This window comes from Lycorma delicatula, chromosome 11, assembly GCF_047948215.1.
Source record: "Lycorma delicatula isolate Av1 chromosome 11, ASM4794821v1, whole genome shotgun sequence".
NCBI lineage: Eukaryota > Metazoa > Arthropoda > Insecta > Hemiptera > Fulgoridae > Lycorma > Lycorma delicatula.
The window spans coordinates 74917332-74940762 of record NC_134465.1 but is presented as its reverse complement, the minus strand read 5'-3'; the positions used below and the strand labels follow the sequence as shown (position 1 = coordinate 74940762).

The 23431-nt window shown below is 31.6% G+C and overlaps 4 protein-coding genes across 4 annotated transcripts; all 4 read left to right on the top strand.

Moving 5' to 3' along the window:
- Window positions 1-5497: 5497 nt before the first annotated feature.
- Window positions 5498-6440, top strand: LOC142332550 (uncharacterized). Its single transcript, XM_075379005.1, has 2 exons — window positions 5498-5548; window positions 5672-6440. Exon 2 carries the CDS (start codon window positions 5672-5674, stop codon window positions 6089-6091), a length of 420 nt encoding a protein of 139 aa, XP_075235120.1. The 5' UTR covers window positions 5498-5548; the 3' UTR covers window positions 6092-6440.
- A 656-nt stretch (window positions 6441-7096) lies between these two features.
- On the top strand, window positions 7097-8299 carry LOC142332327 (uncharacterized). Its single transcript, XM_075378697.1, has 2 exons — window positions 7097-7823; window positions 7910-8299. Exons 1-2 carry the CDS (start codon window positions 7361-7363, stop codon window positions 7912-7914), a joined length of 468 nt encoding a protein of 155 aa, XP_075234812.1. The 5' UTR covers window positions 7097-7360; the 3' UTR covers window positions 7915-8299.
- Window positions 8300-14258: 5959 nt separating this feature from the next.
- Window positions 14259-15485, top strand: LOC142331977 (uncharacterized). Its single transcript, XM_075378027.1, has one exon. The coding sequence runs from the start codon at window positions 14259-14261 to the stop codon at window positions 15483-15485; it is 1227 nt and encodes a 408-aa protein (XP_075234142.1).
- Window positions 15486-16449: 964 nt separating this feature from the next.
- Window positions 16450-18725, top strand: LOC142331976 (matrix metalloproteinase-18-like). Its single transcript, XM_075378026.1, has 2 exons — window positions 16450-17947; window positions 18715-18725. Exons 1-2 carry the CDS (start codon window positions 16450-16452, stop codon window positions 18723-18725), a joined length of 1509 nt encoding a protein of 502 aa, XP_075234141.1.
- The last annotated feature ends 4706 nt before the right edge of the window (window positions 18726-23431 follow it).

Sequence of the window (23431 nt, the reverse complement as noted above, 5' to 3'; positions counted from 1 at the left end):
TCACCATTTTCTACTAACAACCATTATTATTATTATAATTATTATTATTATTACGCTTTCTTTAAATTATTATAATTTAATTATTCGTTAAACTAACTGATTAATTTTATATTACTTTAAAGTTATAGATATAAAATATTAATTAAGATATATATTTATTTAAAAATTCATATCTAATATTAAATTTTTTATCAATTTTAAATTATATATACGAGGTGCGACAATAAAGTAATGAGACTGATGTGAAAAAAAATGTTTTAGTCATGTTTGGAGTTGTCTCTTCCAAAGTAGTTCCCCTCTGATTGCACACACTTATTCCAGCGCTTCTACCATTGATGGTAACATTTCTGGAACTCATCTTCTGTAATATCCTCCAAGACCTTCGTCACAGCTTTTTGGACATCTTGTATTGTTTGAAAATGGTGTCCCTTGACCGCCATTTTAACTCTTGGAAATAGAAAAAAGTCGCACGAAGCGATATCTGGTGAATAAGGTGGCTGTGGTAGCAGTATGGGATGGCGCATTATCGTGATGCAGAATCCAATTATCAGCAATGTTGGCACGGACACGCAGAACTCGTTTACGAAGTCTTTCTAAAATTTCTTTGTAGAAATACTGGTTAACTGTTTGTCCAGGAGGCACCCACTCTTAATGAACAATTCCCTTAGAATCGAAGAAGCACACAAGCGTGCATTTCACTTTTAATTTTGACATGCGAGCTTTTTATGGTCTGGGTGATCCCTTTGAGCACCATCGCGAACATTGGCGTTTTGTCTCTGGATCGTATTGAAAAAACCAACCTTCATCACCAGTGATAACACGGCTCAACAAATCTGGATCGATTTCCATTTGCTCTAACAGATCGGCTGCCACATTTTTCCGTGTTTCTCGCTGTTGTTGTGTAAGATTTTTGGGGACCATTTTTGCACAAATCTTTCTCGTACCAAGATCTTTAGTTAATATTAGACGAACCGTTTCTCGATCGATGTTGAGTTCTTCTGCGATCATTTTCACGGATAATATTCGATCAGATCGTACGATTTCACGCACCCTGGTCAAGTTGACATCTTTCCGTGAGGTTGATGGTCGTCCACTGCGGTCTTCATCTTCAACATTCGTTCTGCTTTCACTAAAACTTTTATGCCACCGAAAAACTTGAGTTCTTGACATAACCTCCTCTCCAAAAGCCTTCTGAAGCTTACCGTAAGTTGTCGTCGCGTTTTCACCCGCTTTAACGCAAAAAGAAATGGCATACAGTTGCGCAATATTTTGCGGTTTCATTTCTGTGACGAGAGACACAAACACGTGTTCACTTATTACAGCACAACTCACGACCGAGCAATTGCATCAATGTGCCGCTTGGACTAGAAGTAGCTTATAAACCAAGGTCAAAGTTGGTGTGCCTACGCAAAGTTGGGTTGCCACATCTTGCAAAGAAAAATCAGTCTCATTACTTTATTGTCGCACCTCGTATATATATATATATATATATATATATATATATATATATATATATACATATACGTACAAAATCTTATACGTCAGACTGTTCGTATATCTGTTACTATATCGATGTTGAGTTAAAGCATGGAAACCACTGGGACGATTTAATGTTTTTTTTTAAAAATAATAATTATAATATATTGGTTGATTCACGAAGAATGTAAAAAACTAGAAGAAAAGTTTTACTGGTGACAATTAAGAAGAGAATTTATATAAATATAGGTTTGCAAACCCTTTGTTAGTGGCGAAATATTTCGCCCTGATTTCAGAGCTTTCGTTAAAATTAAACCAGTGTGTAATTTTGTAATTTTTTTAAAGCAAATTAAGAGGTAAATCTATTTATTTTACATGAAATATAACATGAAAAATTAAAAAAAAAAATAAAAATAAAAAGATGTCACAGAACGATATTTTATTACGTAACAATAAATGTGGAGTAAAAGACAAAAGAACAAAAGCGGTCGAAAAACATTATTATTTTATATTTGGCGGAAAATAACTGTGCAATTGATAATAAACAATATAAAATTTTCACGAAACTTGTAGAAAATTTGATTCTGAGTAGAACTGTATGAATAAACTAAATTTAAACAAGAATTCTGATGTTTATTAAAAAAAAAAGTGGTAGATTTTATTAGTGATTTAAAAAACCGAATTTTCACTATTACAAAACAAAAGAAATATATGTTTTATAAACATTGACCTTAGGGCTCTCACCCCATCAAATATATTAGAAATCATTTATTGATTTTAATTTAATAAACTATTGAATCAGAAACCTGATTTACTCTTAATTTAAAGGAAAATTCTGAGTCTTATTTTATGGTAACATTTGTTATTTTATTAGTTCAACCAAATAAAATACTACTTTTTGTCATGTAAACTAACTTTTTGACCTTGAGGACAAGATGACTGAGAAAGAGGTGGTGGTGGCTGTGAGGAGGATGGTTGAACCTGACGCCGATTTTCGTGTGCCTTCACTCCATACGGCGTTTGGTAGCACGCAAACGCTACTGTCATTACGAAACATGAGGTTTCAAAGCAGTTGATTGCCCGACGGGTGAAGATAGGCTGGGTGCATTGTCCGGTCCGCATGCGTGACTCTGGGGACCGATGATTCAGGTGTTGGGGGTCTGGGGAATATGTCTTTTGGGTGTACGGGTCCTGACCGGCTCAAACTGTACTTCAATCGTGGTCAGGAGGGTCATCGGTGGGCCCAATATCCTACTTCGTACAGGTGTGGTGTCTGGTTAAGAGGGCCACACTCTGGAGGGTTGTACGACCGGCCCGGTAATGGAATTTTCCACTTCCTTACATTTGGGTCCTTCAACTGAAGGACAAAACTGCTGGAGCAACAAGAGGATAAGGGATATCTCTCTGTTGAGCTGCCATTCGTTTGTGTTTGCACAGATAGATGGTAATGATGAGCCACGGAGACTCTCTTGTCCTTTTGTGGGGAGAATGGAAAAAAACCCGTAGTCCCGGCGGGGATACCCTTTAGGATGTTTCTCTTAGAGGCAAGAAGGCATCAAGACTGAGTCCCGGATCCTATGGTGGGGAAACAGGAACGGCATAGTCGGGCCTGGTAACTACTCCTGGGTTAGAGACAGGCGATAACATCCGACCGGCGAGCCGAACTGTCCTGCCGGACGTACTGCCGGTAGACGGGGAGGCTCGTTAGAGTATATGGACACCCCCGGACTGTATCGTGCTTCGTTGAGGAATCCGGTTCGGGGGAGGGAAAAACTAACTTTATGATAAGAAGTTTACTTAAAGTTATTTTGTGTACTTTATCAAAATTTCATATGCAGTAGCTTGTATAAAAGAAAAACAAAAAAAAAACATAAGCTACTAAAGAATAAAAGTTAATTTAATTCAATTTTTCTTTTTTAATTTTCGATCGTATCGTTATATCCGGCTTAGAAACTACAACAAACAATGCTTCATAGAAGAAAAATAGTAAGTATAAAAGAATTGAGATTCTAGGAAATTGTGTTTTTTATATAATAAAGATTCTAAATAAAAAAAACTAATTCTATGTTGACACACGTCTTTTTCCAGACAGGTTTTGCTTTTGACATCTTTTTTGAATTTTCTTTTTGATTTCTTTTTTATTAAATTGAACTAAAATACAAAGCTTTTTGAAATTAATCTTGGATTTATTTAATTCCTTATTAGGTACGTCTTCAAAGTTTACTTAGATTCTATTTATGAGCCAAGATTAATAATAATAATAATGGTAATAACAATATAAAGAAATATTAAATAATGATTATAAAATTATAATCCGTAGATTTAAAGAATTTGGCAATTAAAAAATTATATAGTATTGGATTCGATATTTATAAATAAAACGTTAAAAAAATTCAAATTTTTCAAAAATTACGTCAAAAAAAAACAATCAAAATTTTTTTTCGCGATCTAACATCAATTTTTCATAAATTATTTGATATCATTATTTTCCCGTGTACAAGAAATAAAAAGAAATCTTTTTAAATGTAATTTCATAGTGAATTTTTTAACAGCCCTTTTTATTTTATTTTTCACTTTCCATTATGCACCTCATTCAATTCTTTTTTGATGAAAAGAAGAAAACATTTTGAAATTGTTCTTGTACGTTCTATGGGACCTGTTCTTCTCCGCAGCATCAGTATATAAATTACGTTATTAGAGATAATTTACTTTGTATTTCATAATATTTCCTTCTAGACCACATTAGCTGAGAGTCTATTTAAAGTGATACAATTGTTATATCTTTACTCAATCCGTTAAAACAATCAGAGTGTATGTACATATGTATTCAAATCTGTGTAAAAATAACTGACTTTACTAAGACTGAACGCTGTAACTCTCGACTCGCAAATCAGCGGGTTTGGGAAGACTTGTTTACCAATAGACCCGGTGAGTAGTGTAAAAATGCCGGTTCTGGGACAAGCGTCATCAATGACGTCATCAAAAAAATCAATGACGTCATCACCCCGCCCCCCGCCCCCTCTGACGTCATCAAAAAAAAAAAAAAAATTGACCTTTGACCCGAAAAAAAAAAAAATTGACCTTTGACCCGAAAAAAAAAAAAATTGACCTTTGACCCGAAAAAAAAAAATTGACCTTTGACCCGAAAAAAAAAAAAAAAAAAAATCAATGACGTCATCAAAAAAAAAAATTTTTCAAAAAAAAAAAAAAAAATTTCAAAAAAAAAATCAATGACGTCATCAAAAAAAAATAAAAAAAAAAAAATTCAAAAAAAAAAAAATCAATGACGTCATCAAAAAAAAAAAAAAAAAAATTCAAAAAAAATTTCAAAAAAAAAAAAATTAAAAAAAAAAAAAAAAAAAAAAAAAAAAAAAAAAAAAAAATTGACCTTTGACCCGAAAAAAAAAAAAAATTGACCTTTGACCCGAAAAAAAAAAAAAAAAAATTGACCTTTGACCCGAAAAAAAAAAAAAAAATTTCAAAAAAAAAAAATTCAAAAAAAAAAAAAAAAAAAATGTGCTTACTTCGGCATAAACAAATGTACACGTGCTTGCTGACTTTGCATTAACCTTGTTTACTAGTTTGAAAGTCAACCGATAATGCATTTGCGTCAATTGGTGATAGCATTGTTATTTTCAAAGTTATCTCAATGATAATGATAGCCGATACATATAAATACCCGCCAAAAATTTAACGGATTCATACTACGTTTTGCTGTTACTGTTACGTTTTGCTGCTACTATTATATTATCATCTTTATCATCTTTATTTAAAGAGGTAAGTGAAATAATATTTAAATGTAAAATTATTCGCTTAAATATAATTCTATTTCATATTTATTTAATAATTATTTTTCCAGCCAATATTTAAATGTAAAATAATTCTGTTCCAGTTTATGTATTTAAAATCAATTCTTGTACATCTAGTTCACAAAATTAAAATAAATAGTAATGCAACTGTTTTCTTTGCAGATTAATTAAAATTAAATAATTCAAAACATATTGGTGCTAAGATTGGAAAACTGGCGTTTTGTATTGGATTATATCAATATTTTCGTCACCTTTATAAAACAGTAAGTTTTTTCTTAGAAGTAATATATTATTACATATTTTTTTATTATTTTTCTTATAAGTTATATATTATTACATATTTTTCGTTATTTTTGTTAGAGTACAATGAAAATATTTCTTTGTAGATGTCCGAAGAAATGTTTCCAGTAAATGATGCGCAATTAGAACAGGTTGTTTATGATGTTTTACAAGAAGATGATGAATTAGAGGGAACTCCTAATCAGCGGCTGCAGTTATTAATACCGCGAAGGTTGGTGTATGGGGAAGTCGACGACCAACAACATCATCCTTTATTAGATGACGGCAACGATAACCTCATAGCAGAGGCTGCTGCTGATGTTGAAAATAATGAAAGTGAAGAAAGCACAGTAGTAACAACATCATTCATCCTCGAAAACCGTGTTAGATTTACAAAGGCAAATATTATTTTTTTATTTGATAAAAAGAAATATATTTTTAGTTTTACAGAGAAACTAATAGGTCTTTCTTTCAATTTCAGTTTCATAATGAACAAGAGGCTTATTTTGGACTTAGGCGTTGTCTAAATGCAAAAGAAGAAGGAGAATATAAAATGAAAATAAATATTGAAAATATACCGATGAAAGAGGTAATCAACTGTGGAGTAATGATTTGTTCAACAAAAAATTCTTTATTAATAAAAGGTGGAGGATTTATGCACAAAATAAAAAATGGTTCTGTTCTACATAAAATGTTAAATAAAGGTTTTGCAAAATCGCAAAGGAAACCTGATAAAAATAGTTTTCCTATTAGACTTAGTGAAACAATTGCTTTAAACGATCGAGAAGCAATAACATGCCAATTTTGTAAAATAAATGTAATTAAATTTATTACTATTCCATGTGCACATCCAATATGTTTTAGATGTAAGTTATTATATTTTAAAAAAGTACCTGTCGAATGTAATTTATGTAATACTTTAATTATAGCATTGAATAAATGTTTCTAAGCTTAATTTAAATTGATTTATTATATTTTCCTTTTTGCAGTCGAATGAATCAGCGATTATAGAAGAAGGAGAATATATTATTTATCCATTTTCCAATAATATATCTAATATATTATTATGTATTGTGAAACATGAAGAAAATGAATTTGACGAAACCCAGGAGGGGGATATTGAAATAAATTCTTTATCAGAAGATGAGATAAAAGAAAAATATATTTGTCAAATTTGCTTTAGTAATTTAATAAAAGTAACTTTTGTTTTGTGTGGTCATTCCGTCTGCAAATTATGTAATGATCGTCTCGAAAGTAAACCTATAGTCGATGAAAAAAAATGTCCTTTCTGTAGAAGCCCAATACAATTAGTAATTGAAACAAAAGGTGGAAAAATAGTTTAAATAAAAAATTGAAATGACTGAAGCTATTACATGCTAGTTTTGTTTTAGTATTAAATAATTGTTTTTAATTCTTATGTTAGTTTAAGTAACACTTTAATTTTAGTATTTAATAAATGTCTTTAACGTTATAGTATATTATATTTCCTTTTTGCAACCAAATGAATCAGTTGTAGAAGAAGTAATCAACAGTCATAGAAGAAGAATATAATTATTCATTCGTGAAAAAGGTATGTTAATAATTTATTGAAAGGAATTTTTTAATTTTTTGTTCCTAATATTTTCTGTTTCTAATATTTTTTTGTTTCTGTTTAAGATTGATGTCGCAGTTGCAAAAAGAGATTCTTAAGAGCTACTGTGAGAGGCTGAACATATTTAAAAAAGAACTAGAAGAAATTGAATTTGATATAAGACTATATGCTGTCAAAAGTGGAATCAGAAAAATAAATCTAGGAGATGTTTGTCCCGTTTGCGGCGCTCAGCAAAAGGATAAACACACTCCCATTCAGAATTATTAAAGAATGTGGATTAAATCGCTTCGATAATGATGGAATCGTTTCATGTAAGGAATGTAATTGGACTATAACCTCTGAAACTAATTTATTTCATTGCGGAATTGCACATAAAACATATGATGAAACTTGTAGTGTTGCTGAAGAATTATTCAATTGTTGTTTATTTTTTAAAGATAGCATAGTTTGTATTGACCTGATGATGAGTACTTTTAGTAATTGGCCAAGGCTTTTTCCAAAGGTTGAATTATTGTTGGAAGCAGGATTTTATTTCACCGGCGTGATGGATTCTGTGGCATGTATCGAATGTGGTCTTGAAATTTTTGAGTGGTTGGATAATGATAACCCGTTTAAGGAGCATCAAAAAGTTTCATATAATTGCAAAATGGTGAAAAATAAAATGAAAGGTGTGTTGTATTTTAGTAAACATTTTTATAAGTTTATCAGTAATATATAAGTATTTGTATAATTATTTTCTATTTGTTTGTTCTAGGTTAATTGCTGACGGAGTGTTGTGGAGAAATAATGGGTTCGTCTTCATCTGAAGAATATTTATCAATGATGGGAGAGAGTTCTTCCGACGAGACAGCTTGCGAATCTGAATCTGATATCACAAGCGATTCATGGATAATAGGATTTGTACCGGGAGGTCGAATAAAATCGATAAATCATTTAATAAATATTTTGAAGAAAACTTTCCCTTTATCAAGATTAGAAGTAATAAAGAAAGGAAAATATTTCGGTAATAAAACAGAAGTAGTAAAAATGAAAATACCGACAGTTATTGAATATGAATTTTTGCGAAACAAATTAATTGAGTGGGAATTTTATCTCGTTTATTATTTGTAAAATAATATGTTATCAAAACCAATGAATAAATAGATTTATAAATTGAAAAGAATTTTATTATTTTATCCTTATTTTTCACCTTAAATATATAAGTTAAAAACATCCAATTTAAATTTAGTTTATAATAAAATGATGAGTGTTAAACAAGGGATAGCAAGAGAGCTTCACAAGCAAGCTCGCAGAAATTTTTTGACAAGGTCTGTTGAACTTAAGGGTATAGACGATTTGTACCAAGCAGACTTAGTAGAGATGATACAATACTCAAGATTTAATAGGGGATATAAATATATTCTCACAATTATAAATTGTTTTTCAAAATTTGCTTTTGCTTTTCCATTGAAGAGTAAAAACGCAGATGAAGTTGTAATGGTCCTTAAACCCATATTTCATAAACATAAAATGAAGCATTTTCAAACCGATGATGGAAAAGAATGGTTTAATTCAAAATTGAGATCGTTATTACTAAAATTCAATATAAATCATTATTCAACTTTTTCCGATAAAAAGGCATCAATAGTGGAGCGGTTCAATAGAACTCTCAAGACTAATATGTGGCGTAAATTTACCGAACAGGGTGATTACCGATGGGTAAGTATATTGGATGAAATAATTGAAAAATATAACAATAGGGTGCATAGAACTACTGGTTTTAAACCTAAAGATGTTTCTTATAAAAACGAACGCGAAGTGTTGTTAAATATATTAAAGGTTGCAAAAAAAACGTCATCAGCATACGACCACGATTAAATTTAATGTTGGTGATCAGGTAAGGATAAGTAAGTATAAAAAGATATTTGCGAAAGGATATCTTCCGAATTGGACTAATGAAGTTTTTACAATTTTCAAGATAAAACAAACACAACCTATAACGTACATTCTTAAAGATGGGAAAGGGGAAGTGTTAAAAGGAAGTTTCTATACGGAAGAACTTAGTAAAACCAAGTACGGCAACGTTTATTTGGTTGAAAAAGTATTAAAAAAACGCGGTGATAAATTATTAGTTCGCTGGTTGGGATTTGATAAGAAGGAGGACTCGTGGATAGATAAAAAGGATTTAATAAAATAAATTACACTTATGTAATTTATTCAGTAGCAGAGATGGATGCTGAAGAACAAGATCGGAAGCTAACAGTAATTAATTTTGACCGTTTAATAGGTGAGGTATCTGATTTAAATTCTATAAAAAGACATAGTCCTCTTCTTCCAGATAATATCAGATGCTTGGTTGTAGGTCCTTCAAATTCTGGTAAGACGAATGCAGTTTTCAATCTTTTATTTGACCCTAGCGGGTTAAGGTTCAGTAACATATATGTTTTTTCTAAATCATTGTACCAGCCTAAATACTTATTTTTAAAAAGTTTGTTGACTGATGTTGAAGGGATAGGTTACTATCCTTATAGTGATAACGATGTTATTGTGGCACCGGAAGAAACGGAACCGAATTCTATAATGATATTCGATGATGTAATATGCGAAAAACAAAATAACATAACAAAATATTTTACTATGGGACGGCATAATAACATTGATGTGTTTTATATGAGTCAAACATATAGTAAAATTCCTAAACAATTGGTCCGAGACAATGCGAATTTTCTCATAGTGTTTCGACAGGATGAAAGAAACCTGAGACATATATATCATGATCATGTTACACCGGATATATCATTTGAAAAGTTTAAAGAAATATGTAATGAGGCTTGGAACCGGATAAAAAATGGATTTTTAGTAATTGATAAGGAGAGAGATTTTGATAAAGGACGGTACAGATTTAATTTTGACATCTTTATCGGAAAGCCTGAAAAAAGCATACAAAAACGCGAAAGAGAGCTTGAAAAGAGCCTGAAAAAGCCTAAAAAAGCCTAAAAAAGCCTACAGGCTAGCGTGCGCGCTTATGAAAAAGCCTAAAAAAGCCTACAGGCTAACGTGCGCGCTTATGAAAAAGCCTAAAAAAGCCTACAGGCTAACGTGCGCGCTTATGAAAAAGCCTAAAAAAGCCTACAGGCTAACGTGCGCGCTTATGAAAAAGCCTAAAAAAGCCTACAGGCTAACGTGCGCGCTTATGAAAAAGCCTAAAAAAGCCTACAGGCTAACGTGCGCGCTTATGAAAAAGCCTAAAAAAGCCTACAGGCTAACGTGCGCGCTTATGAAAAAGCCTAAAAAAGCCTACAGGCTAACGTGCGCGCTTATGAAAAAGCCTAAAAAAGCCTACAGGCTAACGTGCGCGCTTATGAATCAACTTTAAATACTTCAACATACTTAAAGAAAGATAGTGAGTGCATGCAGTCAGATTAAACATAAATGTCTACTATGGAGGATCGTGAGCGTGTCACCGCGGAGATCGCGGAGATCCGCAGGAGTATTAAAAGAAAACATGGCGAATTGGTAAGAGGAAGATTCGAGTCCGATTTAAGACTTCAACAAGATTTCAAACCGCTTACTGAACCTCTGATTAAGATAGCAGAACAGTTCGGTTCTGAAGAGAGAGAAATGGGAAAACGGATAAAAAAAGAAATAGATTCAAAAGAACGTTCACTACCGAAAATCTCAGCTGAAGAGTTGCGTGAAAAAGAGGAGCGAGATTACCGAGATTTTGAAAAGAGGTTTGATATGGGTTCTATATTCGATCAATTAACTGAAGAAGATAGGATGAAACATAGTAAACGTTCTTTAGCAAATGATGAACCAGAACCTGAAATAAAAAGGTCGACTGCAAAATTACATAATAAGATGGATACTTCTAGTCCATTTCCTTTTCAGCTAGCTCAACCATCTGATAGGGTAGATGATGAAATGACCGGTATGAGACGTCGACAAAAGGCTAAAAGATTTCTTTCTTATTCGGCTCACCATCGAGCTGAAAAAGCCGAAGAAACCGAACAGTCACCTAGGATCGAACAAGAAGAGACTTATGAATCTCAACCCAGCATAGTACAAATGTTGAATACACCCGAAGGGAAAATGCAAATGAGCATGTCTCTCAAGACAAGCATGCGAGAAGGGTTAGCGCAGGAATTTATGCTTGACGCCATCAGAGATGTAGAAAACAACATGGATAACGTTTACGGTGTTCATTTTGAAGGAAACGAACTGAAGATTGGAGATTCATTAATCGATTTCGATAAGGAAAGTAACATCCTGATAAGAGAAGTGAAGTATCCTGCAAGCCGAGGTTTGTTCGAATTACTTTTCTGGAAAAAACCGAAGTTATTCACTGAAGAAGATTTGGAAGAATATAGGAAAATTTTAATCGCAACAAATGCGCACAGAAGAAATAATTCCGCTCTGGAACGGGTAAAGACTAATTCGGGATTTAAGTATGTGGAAGTAATAAGCAAGCTTTTTCCACCGTTCACCTCGAAAAAACGAGGTGAAGGTTTAGTACCATCTGCAATGACTTTGAATGAAAACCATAAAGTCGATTACGTTTATTTTGATGATCCTAACGAAATCTGTGAGAGGCTAAAACTATTGATCGCGTCAAAAAAGGCAGGTAATACCGCACATGATAATGAAATTGTATCGATAGTCGAGGAATTAAAAGAACGAGGACTAATAAAAGGAGAAGGCGCACTGTAAGCAAGTCATTTGAGATCATGCCAGTCAACAGGTTAGGACAGACAGAATTTGGTTCAAGAATCCCGTTTGGGATTACTGAAGAGGGTGATATCGACGCCCGCGAAAAAAAGATTTGCAATCTAGCATCAGCGGAATATTATGATGATGCTGTTAACATGGACGATTGCATATATTTAATCGAGCAATATGCCTCTGATCACGATTTTTTAGCGTGTGAAGAACAAACACATTTTAAAGTGGTAGATTTCAAAGGAGCTCGTGCCAAAAACGCCGCTCATCCAGATGATGAAAACGATTTGGTGACCATGAGATATGTACGGTTCCTTATTCAACAGAAATTCGATGAGATCATCGCTAAAATAGAAAATATGATAGGAAAAGAAATAGAAAATCCTTTAAGAAGTAAAAATACTAATGACCCCATTGTTCGTCAGCGATTAGAGGAAAGTATTTCTCGATTGAAAAGCGAGGTTCAGAAAGATGCGGTAACTCAAACTGAAAAAGAATCTGATTTAAATACGGATGCATTGACCGAAGACTTTTAGTTGGGGATAAAATGAAGAGCACGAACAAGTGTAACGTTAGTTGTAAAACAGGAAACGGATTGATAAGTTCGATCGAAAGTCTTCCGGGTAAAACTTTCGGTATTGCACGTAACGTAGTAGGAACAGTTCTCAATCGGGCTGTAGATCTTCTTCCTTTCGAGGCTCACATACCCGGTTACCAATATTGCGGACCCGGAACAAAACTAAAACAAAGATTGGAAAGAGGCGATCTTGGTATAAATCCACTCGATAAAGCTTGTAAGGCGCATGATATAGCGTATAGTATCTACAACGATTCTCGGCGAAGAGCACAAGCTGATAAAGAGTTAGCGGAAAGAGCTTGGCAAAGGGTATCCGCGCCCGATTCCAGCATTGCAGAGAAGGCTGCTGCGTGGGCTGTAACAAACGCTATGAAAATAAAGAGTAAATTCGGCGGAAGATTGAAGAAAGCTTCAGTCAGAGGTGTGCGAAAAAAAACTATAAGAAAAAAGGGGAAAGGTGCTTATCTTGAACCGTACCGATCTAAAACCGGATGCGGCGTAAAAAAACGCCGGTCTGCAGGTCGCAGTCGTCGTCGTCGTCGTCGTCGTCGTCAAGGCAGAAAAAAGCATTAAATTTACTACGCAAACTCCCCATTCATCCTTTATCAGATGTGGAGTTAATACGGTTTGCGCGAACAATTAATTTACCCCACTTCAGAGGTGTTTTCATGCGCGATACTTTACCAGCTAGAATAAATAAATTCGAATCGGGAATAGTGAACTTGGACAGTGTCCTCAATCCGGGTACGCATTGGGTTTGTTATAAAAAACGTAACGCGAACGTGTTTTATTTTGACAGTTACGGTAATTTACAGCCACCTAAAGAGCTAGTCCAATATCTTAAATCCAACAAAGAGAAAGTCAACATCCAGTATAATTTAGACCGCAGACAGGATTTTAATTCAGTTGTTTGCGGGCATCTATGTTTAAAGTTTCTGATATGTTCTGCCTAAACGGAAAATCTTCTATACTGTCTGCAGATTTTTTCCCTCCGATAGAACTCGGCGATGCCGCGTGGGAAATCGGCCTGATTGATTTTATGTCATATAATAACATTCAAAATGTAGAAAAAGAAAAAAATAATATGTTTTATTACGGTTACCATGGCAGTAAATCGATAAAGCTTCCGCCGGGGATGTATGAGATTGATGATTTGAAAGTTAAATTGAAACATGGGATGGGCAACTGCGATGAATCGAACGCGACTGACAATGATAAAGGTAAACAACGAAATCGCAATAAAAATGATGCAAAATGTTTGATTAAAATCTTAATCGAACCTACGACGATGCACTCGCGTTTATTTTGTACTGAAATAGTAGATTTTACAAAACCACATTCTATCCGTACTCTTTTGGGATTTGATGAAATGGTCCTACCAGCAAACTTCTGGCATACATCTCAGAAACCTGTTAGTATTTCATCTGTAAATGCAATACGTATAAGTTGTAACATCGCCCGCGGTTCATTTGTAGGCGGAGAAGAAGGTCATATCATTCACGAATTCTATCCCAGAGTTGGACGGGGATATAAGATAATTGAAGTACCGCACAGTGTCATTTATCTTCCGGTCAACACCAAGTCTATACGGAATATAACTGTGCACGTTTATAATCAAAATTCAGAACTGATAAGTTTCGGTGGTGAAGAAGTGACGGTGAGACTGCATTTAAGACGAAGAAACGATGGTGCTGATTTTCGTTGATAAAGCAGAATATAAATTCCCTCCCATAGTCCCGTTAACGACTAGTCAACCTGCGAAGCTTAAACGGTTAACACGAGAAAACGTACGATTTTTGGAATCTTTAGGTTTTAAAGTATTACAACAATGAGCGGACAGATAATAGACGTTGATACTGCGAACGCGGTATTTGATGAAAGCATTACGGGTAAAGAATTTCATACTCACTATCCTTATGCATCAACTACATTTAATAATAGTGATGAAATAAGAATTCCTGTCCAGCAACAGGATGTATATACGCTTCCGTGCGAAAGTTATTTACTCATCAACGGAACGTATAGTGATGCTAATGGAGTTTCAGATTCAACACTAAAACTATGCAACAATTTTGGCGCGTTTCTTTTCGATGAAATTCGTTATGAAATTGCAGGACAGGAGGTGGATAGGGTGAGAAATGTGGGGATAACTTCAACGATGAAAAATGCTCTATCACTGAGAAACTTCGAAAAAGATTCAATTTTTATGCATGGTTGGTCATCGGACGGTGTTGAAGATATCCAACCGGTCAACGGTGTATATATCGATGGTGAATCGGCAAAGTTTAAGGTATTACTTCCGCTGAAGATGCTCTTGGGCTTTTTTGAAGATTATAATAAGATACTGCTAAACGTTAAACAGGAACTCATTCTGCTTCGGGCTTCCACTAATAATAATGCTGTTGTCGTTCCAGCTGGAAAAACATTTACCTTCACAATAACGAAAATTAGTTGGAAAATACCATATGTTAACGTATCGGATGAAAAACGGTTATCACTTCTTAGACTGGTAGATAAGGATGAACCGATTTTGATGATGTTCCGAAAGTGGAACTTGTACGAATACCCAACTCTACCTATCAGTAAAGATGTAATTTGGACAGTTAAAACAACAACGCAGGTGGAAAAACCTCATTATGTTATCATTGGATTTCAAACATCGAGAAAAGGAGACGCAACAAAAAGAGCTTCGAATTTTGATACCATTTCACTTAATAACATACGCTTGTATCTGAATTCAGTATATTATCCTTATGAACACATTCAAGGAGATAACATTATATTATACGAAATGTTTAAGAGTTTCTATAGATCTTATTATAACAGGAATTCAGCGGCCGCGTTAATTACCCCATCCAAGTACTATGCTATGCCATTAATCTTTATAGATTGTTCAAAACAAAACGATACTTTGAAAACTGGCGCGGTCGATATTAAAATCGAGATACAAACTTCTACCAACATTCCCGACAACACAACAGCCTATTGTTTGATGATAAGTGATTGCATAATGCAATATTCTCCTTTAACTGGCACAGTCAAAAACGTTTCCTAACCAGTTTAGTCTGTTAGTCGGTAAAGTCAACATGTCTGTCTTTATATCAGACTTTACTTTTTTTCGTTTACCCAACGCTGATGTCTACATTAAAGAATTAGTTTTAATTTCTTTGGATGGGCTCCGATTCGAGCAATATCTATTCAAGCCACCTTTTGACTACTATGATATTTCATCTCAAACTACAAGAGTTGCAATACAAAACTTTCAGAAACAAATCGGATTCAATTGGAATTCGGGTTTTATTGAACACTTGAGGTTATCAACCATTTTTGAAAATTTAGCACCAATGTGTACTATATATGTAAAGTGCAAAGAAAAGAAAAAAGTGTTAGAACAAATACTAAACAATAAACGGAATATAATAAAAGACCTTGACGGTTACGATTGTCCTCCGATCGATTTATTCGGTTCTTCAATAAATAAAGTATGCCCTTTTGGTGAAAAACATAATTGCGCTATGAAAAAGGCTATATGGTTACACATGTGGTGGAGTGAACAAAGTAAATTTTATTATATGTTGGAAACGGTGGGAAATGCTATAGAAAAAGCAAAAGAGTGTTATTTAAACAGTCCCGGACGTAACGTTCTACGTCACCTTCCTAAGCAGGTTATTATCGACCTTTACGGAAGGTATGTTCCGCCTAAAATTTATGAGGATCTACCCAACTACATGCAACAAGATCCAGACATCAAGATTCATCAACTGTTTCCTGACGATGAAAAAGACTGGAGTGAAGAATAATAAATTTTAATTTGAAATAAAAATGTATTTAAAATTTAACATCAAATAAAATATGTATTTGTATTTTGATTATTAAAGAACAATAAATAACTTAAAAAAGAAATAGTTGTTTTTATTTTAGGTTTAATTATCCCTTCTCCTCTAAACAATAAGATTTTGGAATGTATTTAAATGAAATGTTCCATTTGTTACGTTCAGTCTTTAAAACAGTGCAATAAGATGATTATCATATACTTCATAACGTTTTTTATCACAACAATTTCTATAAATGCAGATGAATTTGATTCTAATAAATTTCTATTGGACTATGGAAATCTCAAAGGAGATAATGCAAGCTTAACTGATGAAAAAGCAGTAAAAGATGCCGTAAAACTGTTTCAAGAATCTTTTCATCTTCCGGTTAATGGGGAGTTAAATAGTAAGACCATCGCTCTCATGCGTGAGCCTCGATGCGGTGTACCAGATATTTTACCGTATGTAGTTTCAAGAATCATATGGAGAAAACCAGAACTGAAATGGCACTACCAACGAGCAACGGCTGAAAAGATGAAATTAGCTAACATAGCTTTTGATGAATGGGCAAAGCACACATCGTTAAGTTTCAAACATGATTATTACGGATATGATATCCTAATTTCTGACAAATATGGTATCCACACATGTGCCAAAAACGATAAAGTTCGATGCTCGAGCAAATTTGATGGACCTGGAGGTGTTTTGGCGCATGCGTTTTCTCCTAACACTGCTAACACACCCATAGAAATTCACATTGATGAAGAGGAGAATTGGAATTTTGATCCTGAAGGTAAAGAGGAAAAAGACAAAACCAACCTTCTGAGCACGTTGATGCATGAGATTGGTCACGCCTTGGGTGTTCGCCATTCTTTCAATAAAGATGCTCTCATGTACCCTTTACTAAACAAACGTTCAAATTTAAGCGAAGACGATATATTAGCCATTCAGTCGCTTTACGGCAGTAAAGCGATGACAACTACTGCTAAACCTGTTCAAACGACTAAATCTACTACTGTTCCTAAGTCTTCAGAGGTTATTACCGACGTGTGCGCAATAAAAGAAGATGATGAGAATAAAATTCATTACTTGCTAGTAAATGGTAAAGTTTATGTAATATTCAAAAAACAGTTATGGATAATAAATATTGCGAACAGCAGTAAATATGATAGCAAAAATTATTATAGACCACTTGAAATTACTGAACGATTAAAGTTTCTTTCTTTAGATACATTCAAAGGAATAGATGCGATGTACCAGAGACCGAACGGAGAAATAGTATTAATTGAAAATCATAAATTGTTTATGTTCAATCTTAATACTCAACAGTTGGTCATAGGCTATCCTAGGAATGTATGTTCACACTTTAACATCGGTCATCCTTGTACGATTAATGGTATCGTAAATACATATACTGGAAAAACTTATGTGATTTATAATGAAGATTTTGTGGGGGAGATAAATGAATGTTCATTCACTGTTGCTCGAACAGATCTTGTATCCAATCTGTTTCCTGGAATACCGGCAGATATAGATGGGGTTACTCGTTTTAACAACGGACTACTTTATTTTTTTAAGAATGGAAATTATTATGAGTATAATGAATTCTTCCAAAAAGTAATCAGATTTGGAACTAAAGATCATGAGCTTTTTGGTTTGCTATGTTACAGTAACAATATCTTAAAACAGTTCACTGAATTTATCAGTAAATTTCATGTTTATCCTAAAAAAGAAGTTTAAAAGGAATTGTGTGAATTTAGGATAAAGAAAGAATTATGGATAAGTTCATGTAAAAATTATATTTTTGATTGAAATTTGTAATCAAATTTTATTTAATAAATTAATTCAGAAAAATGTATTGTAACTTATTTTAATAAAAATAACTACCTTTTATCCTTTTTATAATTAGTTTTTAATGATAAAAAAGGTTGAAATAAAATAAAAACTGAAATAAACTTTGAAAAATTATTTATTTTTACAAAACATTTACTTTTGACTATAAAAAAATGCTGGATACATTTTATTAAATATAATAAAATACTAAATACATCTTTATTTAATATAATAAAATAATACATACATTAATTTAATTGAAACAATAAATATCTATTTAAAATATTAAATACATTTTAATTGATTATAATAAAATAAAACATACATTAATTTAATTGAATATAATAAAATAATAAATATATTTTAATTGAATATATTAAAATACTAAATACATTTTATATTGATTATAATAAAATAAAACATACATTAATTTAATTAAAACAATAAATATTTATTTAAAATATTATTGATAAAATTACCAATTTTTACTATATAATATAGAATTATATTGTTTACTAAATAAATAACTAAACCATTTATTCGATCTTTCTGTAAGAAAGTGAATCTTTACGGAATTGTTATGTTTTTTATTAATTAAAATTGATACAATGTTATTGAGAGTTTCTGTTGTTAAAACAGAAAATATATAATTTTCTTCTTCATCATCAATATTTAAATTTTTAGTCAAATGAACACAAACATAGTTATCAACCATTTCTTTAACTGAAAGATATGTAAGTGAGAAAAAATTATTTAGTAAACAATAATAACATATATTCGGATCGATTACATTCTTATAATTAAACCTGCTGTATACATTAACTTTAAAATCTAATTCATTTTCGTCTAGTATTAAAAATAAATGCCTTAATTCATCTGTAACCTCTATTAAGCCACTAGTTATTGCTTGAACCACACTTAATGTTGAACATGCTACTAATGAAAGCGGTTTGGTTACTCTAATGCTATAATAACAAGATTTTTTGTACATTTTTAACTGAAAAGAAAAAACAAAATTGAAAATAATTTAATGATTAAATAAACGTTTAAGTTCTAAAGGAATATCAACATGCCCCCAAGGTAAAGTTAATATGTTATTAACTGCAACACGTTTATCATCATAACTGCTTAATGCTAATTTGTTTACTGTCACAGTTTCAACTAAGTGTTTTTTTGATCGAATCAGTTTCATTTGAACATAAAGGTCTTTGCTATCGTCACTTGCTTTCAATAAACAGTTTCTGTAATGGTTGATATTTAATTTGTTTTTTACTACATTCTTTTTTATTCCTTTAGCTTTTTTCGTAATCCCCTTTGTAGTTGTAAAAGTATATAATTTTGCTCTTAATCCGATAAATTCTTTTATAGGAATGCCGTTACATTCATCCTTAAATTTACCTAAAACTTTTTTATTTTTAATTGAAAAAAGAGGATGTGAAACAGGAAAATCAGACGTATCAAAATACTCAATAAAACTTTCATCTTGTAAATCTTGGTAAAAATCATGAGTCTCTATTTCATAAAAAAAGCTATCGGTATCCATATAAAGAAGATTAATCTTAGATCTATATTTTTTCTGATTCTGTTAATATTAAAACAATATGTTCACTAGCATTCTGCAACGCTAACCATACATCCGAACATACATCATTATCATTTTTATAATAATACGTTAAAAGATTACATGCAAATGCATTTTCAATTAGAGTAAACTCTCCCATACGCTGAACTGCTTCCAACCTAACTCTTTTATATTTATTGTCCATTTTCCTGTTTCAATCCTGCGAAAAAAATTTAAACAAAAAAGTTAATCAAGTAAACATTTAATTTTGTTGCTGTATAGGACTTACCTTTGCAACTGGTCTAACTACTTTTTTATACCCGTTTTCAGTTTTTAAATTATCACATGCTAGCGAAATAATATCATTAATTAATTCGAAGCGTTCATCATTTTCATTAATAACCATCTCCAATTTAGTTTTTACTCTTTTGTATCTATCCTTAAACGATAACCCTTCAATGTCATCTGTCTCAAACAACTCTAGCCTCACCAAATATTTACCTTTTTTTGCTGGTGTCCATGCTAAAAATTGTTTGTCATTTAATTTTATCTCAATTGATTGTGAATAAGTAAATGGTTCACGTTGCGGGATGGCCTCTTCGTTAAAAACGTCTTCAATTGTCCTTTTTCTATTACAAACCTTCATGTAATTCCAGATTTCATCTACATCAGATTTTAAAAATTGTGGCTTATCTGAATCACTCAATCCTTTCGCCCCTACAAGAATCTCACTACAGGGTAATGTTTTATGTAACACATCTAAAATACCCATTTGGTTATCATCATATGCGTGAGGTAACATTACCCTAGTTCTGAGTCCTTGTATATAAATTTTTAAAATCTGAAATATAGATTTTATTTTTATTGATGGATGCGCCATAACTTTCTCTTCAGCCCTACGTAATGCTTCTTGCCAGAGGGTGATAGAAATCAAACCATACGAATAAAATAGAATAATAATATCAATTAATGTTATTGAAAGTTCATCCGGTTCCATATTAATCAACCCACCAGCTGAAGAATGTTGTAAACCGGATGGACCCGGTCTAGCTTCATTTTCTGCAGGTTCGACAGCCTCCATACCTCGTAAGATGTTTGAAATTTCACCGTTGTTAACTAATTGTACTTCTTCTTCCTCATCAGATATAATAATTCTTCTTGCTCGACTCATCTGTTTAAAAATGAATTCATTATTTAACGTTTTTAAAATAAAATTTCGTATATTTTTCGAATTTATAATTTGTTCAACCTCATCAATAAGTAACTTAAAAATATTTTTCGAAGAAATACAAAAACTAAGAGAAATGCAAACAGATACTGCAGCAAGTTCGCTAGGTAAAATATTATCAAAATCAACACATATCAATTCATTTATAGTAGCATGTGATAAATACATAATATTTCTTATACTGTACTGATTTATGATCTTACTCCTAATCACAATTTGAAGTATAAAACTATGTGGAGTAACAATTGCAATTTTCCATTGTAAACATTTCAAAATTTTTATTTCATAATTAAAAATATCATTTTTATTATATAATCCAGAAGTTAAACTAATTAAATCACTTACTAAAAAATAATTATACGCTTCAATATATTTTGAACTAATAAATAAACACACACAAGCTATTAACTTTAGTTCCGCACTTTCAATTTTTTCTTTTGATAAAAACTCATTTAAATAAATAATAGCATTTGTAGCTACACTAAAATATGAATCGTTTTTTAAACAAAGATCTCTTATCCAATTTTTAATATTAATTATACTTTCTATGTTTAAATTCTGATTAATGTTCAAATTAATTTTTGTAGTAAATGGTGATTGCTTTTTAATTAAACTTAAAAATACTCTATCCAATGTTAAATTTTCATCACACAATGCTATTACTTCATCTTGGAATGATTCTAAACAAAATAACATTTCTGAAAACATAAATTTATATTAAATGAATTAATTATTGAATTACTAAATTAGAATTTTTTTAAAAATATACAATCCCATCCCAACCCTCACCATGTAGTGGATGATATATTGCTGTAAATGGTATCGGGTTTTCTGTTATTATTACTACTGCAGTAGGAACTTCTATTCCCTCTTCATCATCAGAATCTATTGTCTCACCTACTACATCTACAAAATAGTCGGGAAACAATTGCTGGCAAACATCAAATAAGTCTCCTACTGCTAAAGATTCAAATGGAACTATACACCATTTAGTTTTACATTCATGTCCAATATTTTCACAATCACTACATACGTCGCTTTCATCAACCTCTTCTTCACTTTCATCAATCTCTTCATCAATGTCAAACATATTTTTAACAAAAAATTCATTTTTTTGTAAACACATTTTTAAAAACTATTTTATATTTATCTCTTTAAATGAAGATAACAAAGTAATTTTATTTAATCTGTAAAAAAAACAGTTGCATTACTATTTATTTTAATTTTGTGAACTAGATGTACAAGAATTGATTTTAATTTAAGCGAATAATTTTACATTTAAATATTATTTCACTTACCTCTTTAAATAAAGATGATAAAGATGATAATATAATAGTAGCAGCAAAACGTAACAGTAACAAGAGTATTAATTTTATTTAATCTGCAAAGAAAACAGTTGCATTACTATTTATTTTAATTTTGTGAACTAGATGTACAAGAATTGATTTTAAATACATAAACTGGAACAGAATTATTTTACATTTAAATATTGGCTGGAAAAATAATTATTAAATAAATATGAAATAGAATTATATTTAAGCGAATAATTTTACATTTAAATATTATTTCACATACCTCTTTAAATAAAGATGATAAAGATGATAATATAATAGTAGCAGCAAAACGTAACAGTAACAAGAGTATTAATTTTATTTAATCTGTAAAGAAAACAGTTGCATTACTATTTATTTTAATTTTATGAACTAGATGTACAAGAATTGATTTTAAATACATAAACTGGAACAGAATTATTTTACATTTAAATATTGGCTGGAAAAATAATTATTAAATAAATATGAAATAGAATTATATTTAAGCGAATAATTTTACATTTAAATATTATTTCACTTACCTCTTTAAATAAAGATGATAAAGATGATAATATAATAGTAGCAGCAAAACGTAACAGTAACAGCAAAACGTAGTATGAATCCGTTAAATTTTTGGCGGGTATTTATATGTATCGGCTATCATTATCATTGAGATAACTTTGAAAATAACAATGCTATCACCAATTGACGCAAATGCATTATCGGTTGACTTTCAAACTAGTAAACAAGGTTAATGCAAAGTCAGCAAGCACGTGTACATTTTTTTATGCCGAAGTAAGCACATTTTTTTTTTATTTTTTTTTTGATGACGTCATTGATTTTTTTTTTTTTTTTTTTTTTTTTTTTTTTTTTTTTTTTTTTTTTTGATGACGTCATTTTTTTTTTTTTTTTTGAATTTTTTTTTTTATTTTTTTTTGATGACGTCATTGATTTTTTTTTTTGAATTTTTTTTTTTTTTTTTTTTTTTTTTTTTTTATGACGTCAGAGGGGGGGGATTTTTTTTTTTTTTTTTTTTTTTGATGACGTCAGAGGGGGCGGGGGGCGGGGTGATGACGTCATTGATTTTTTTGATGACGTCATTGATGACGCTTGTCCCAGAACCGGCATTTTTACACTACTCCGGTGGGTTTGTTCCACTATACCTAATACTCCAATACTTAATTTTGAGGCATTCAAATATTGAACTTGTATGTTCAAGTAAGAAGTCAAAATGAGAAGTTAACGATTTGCAATGTT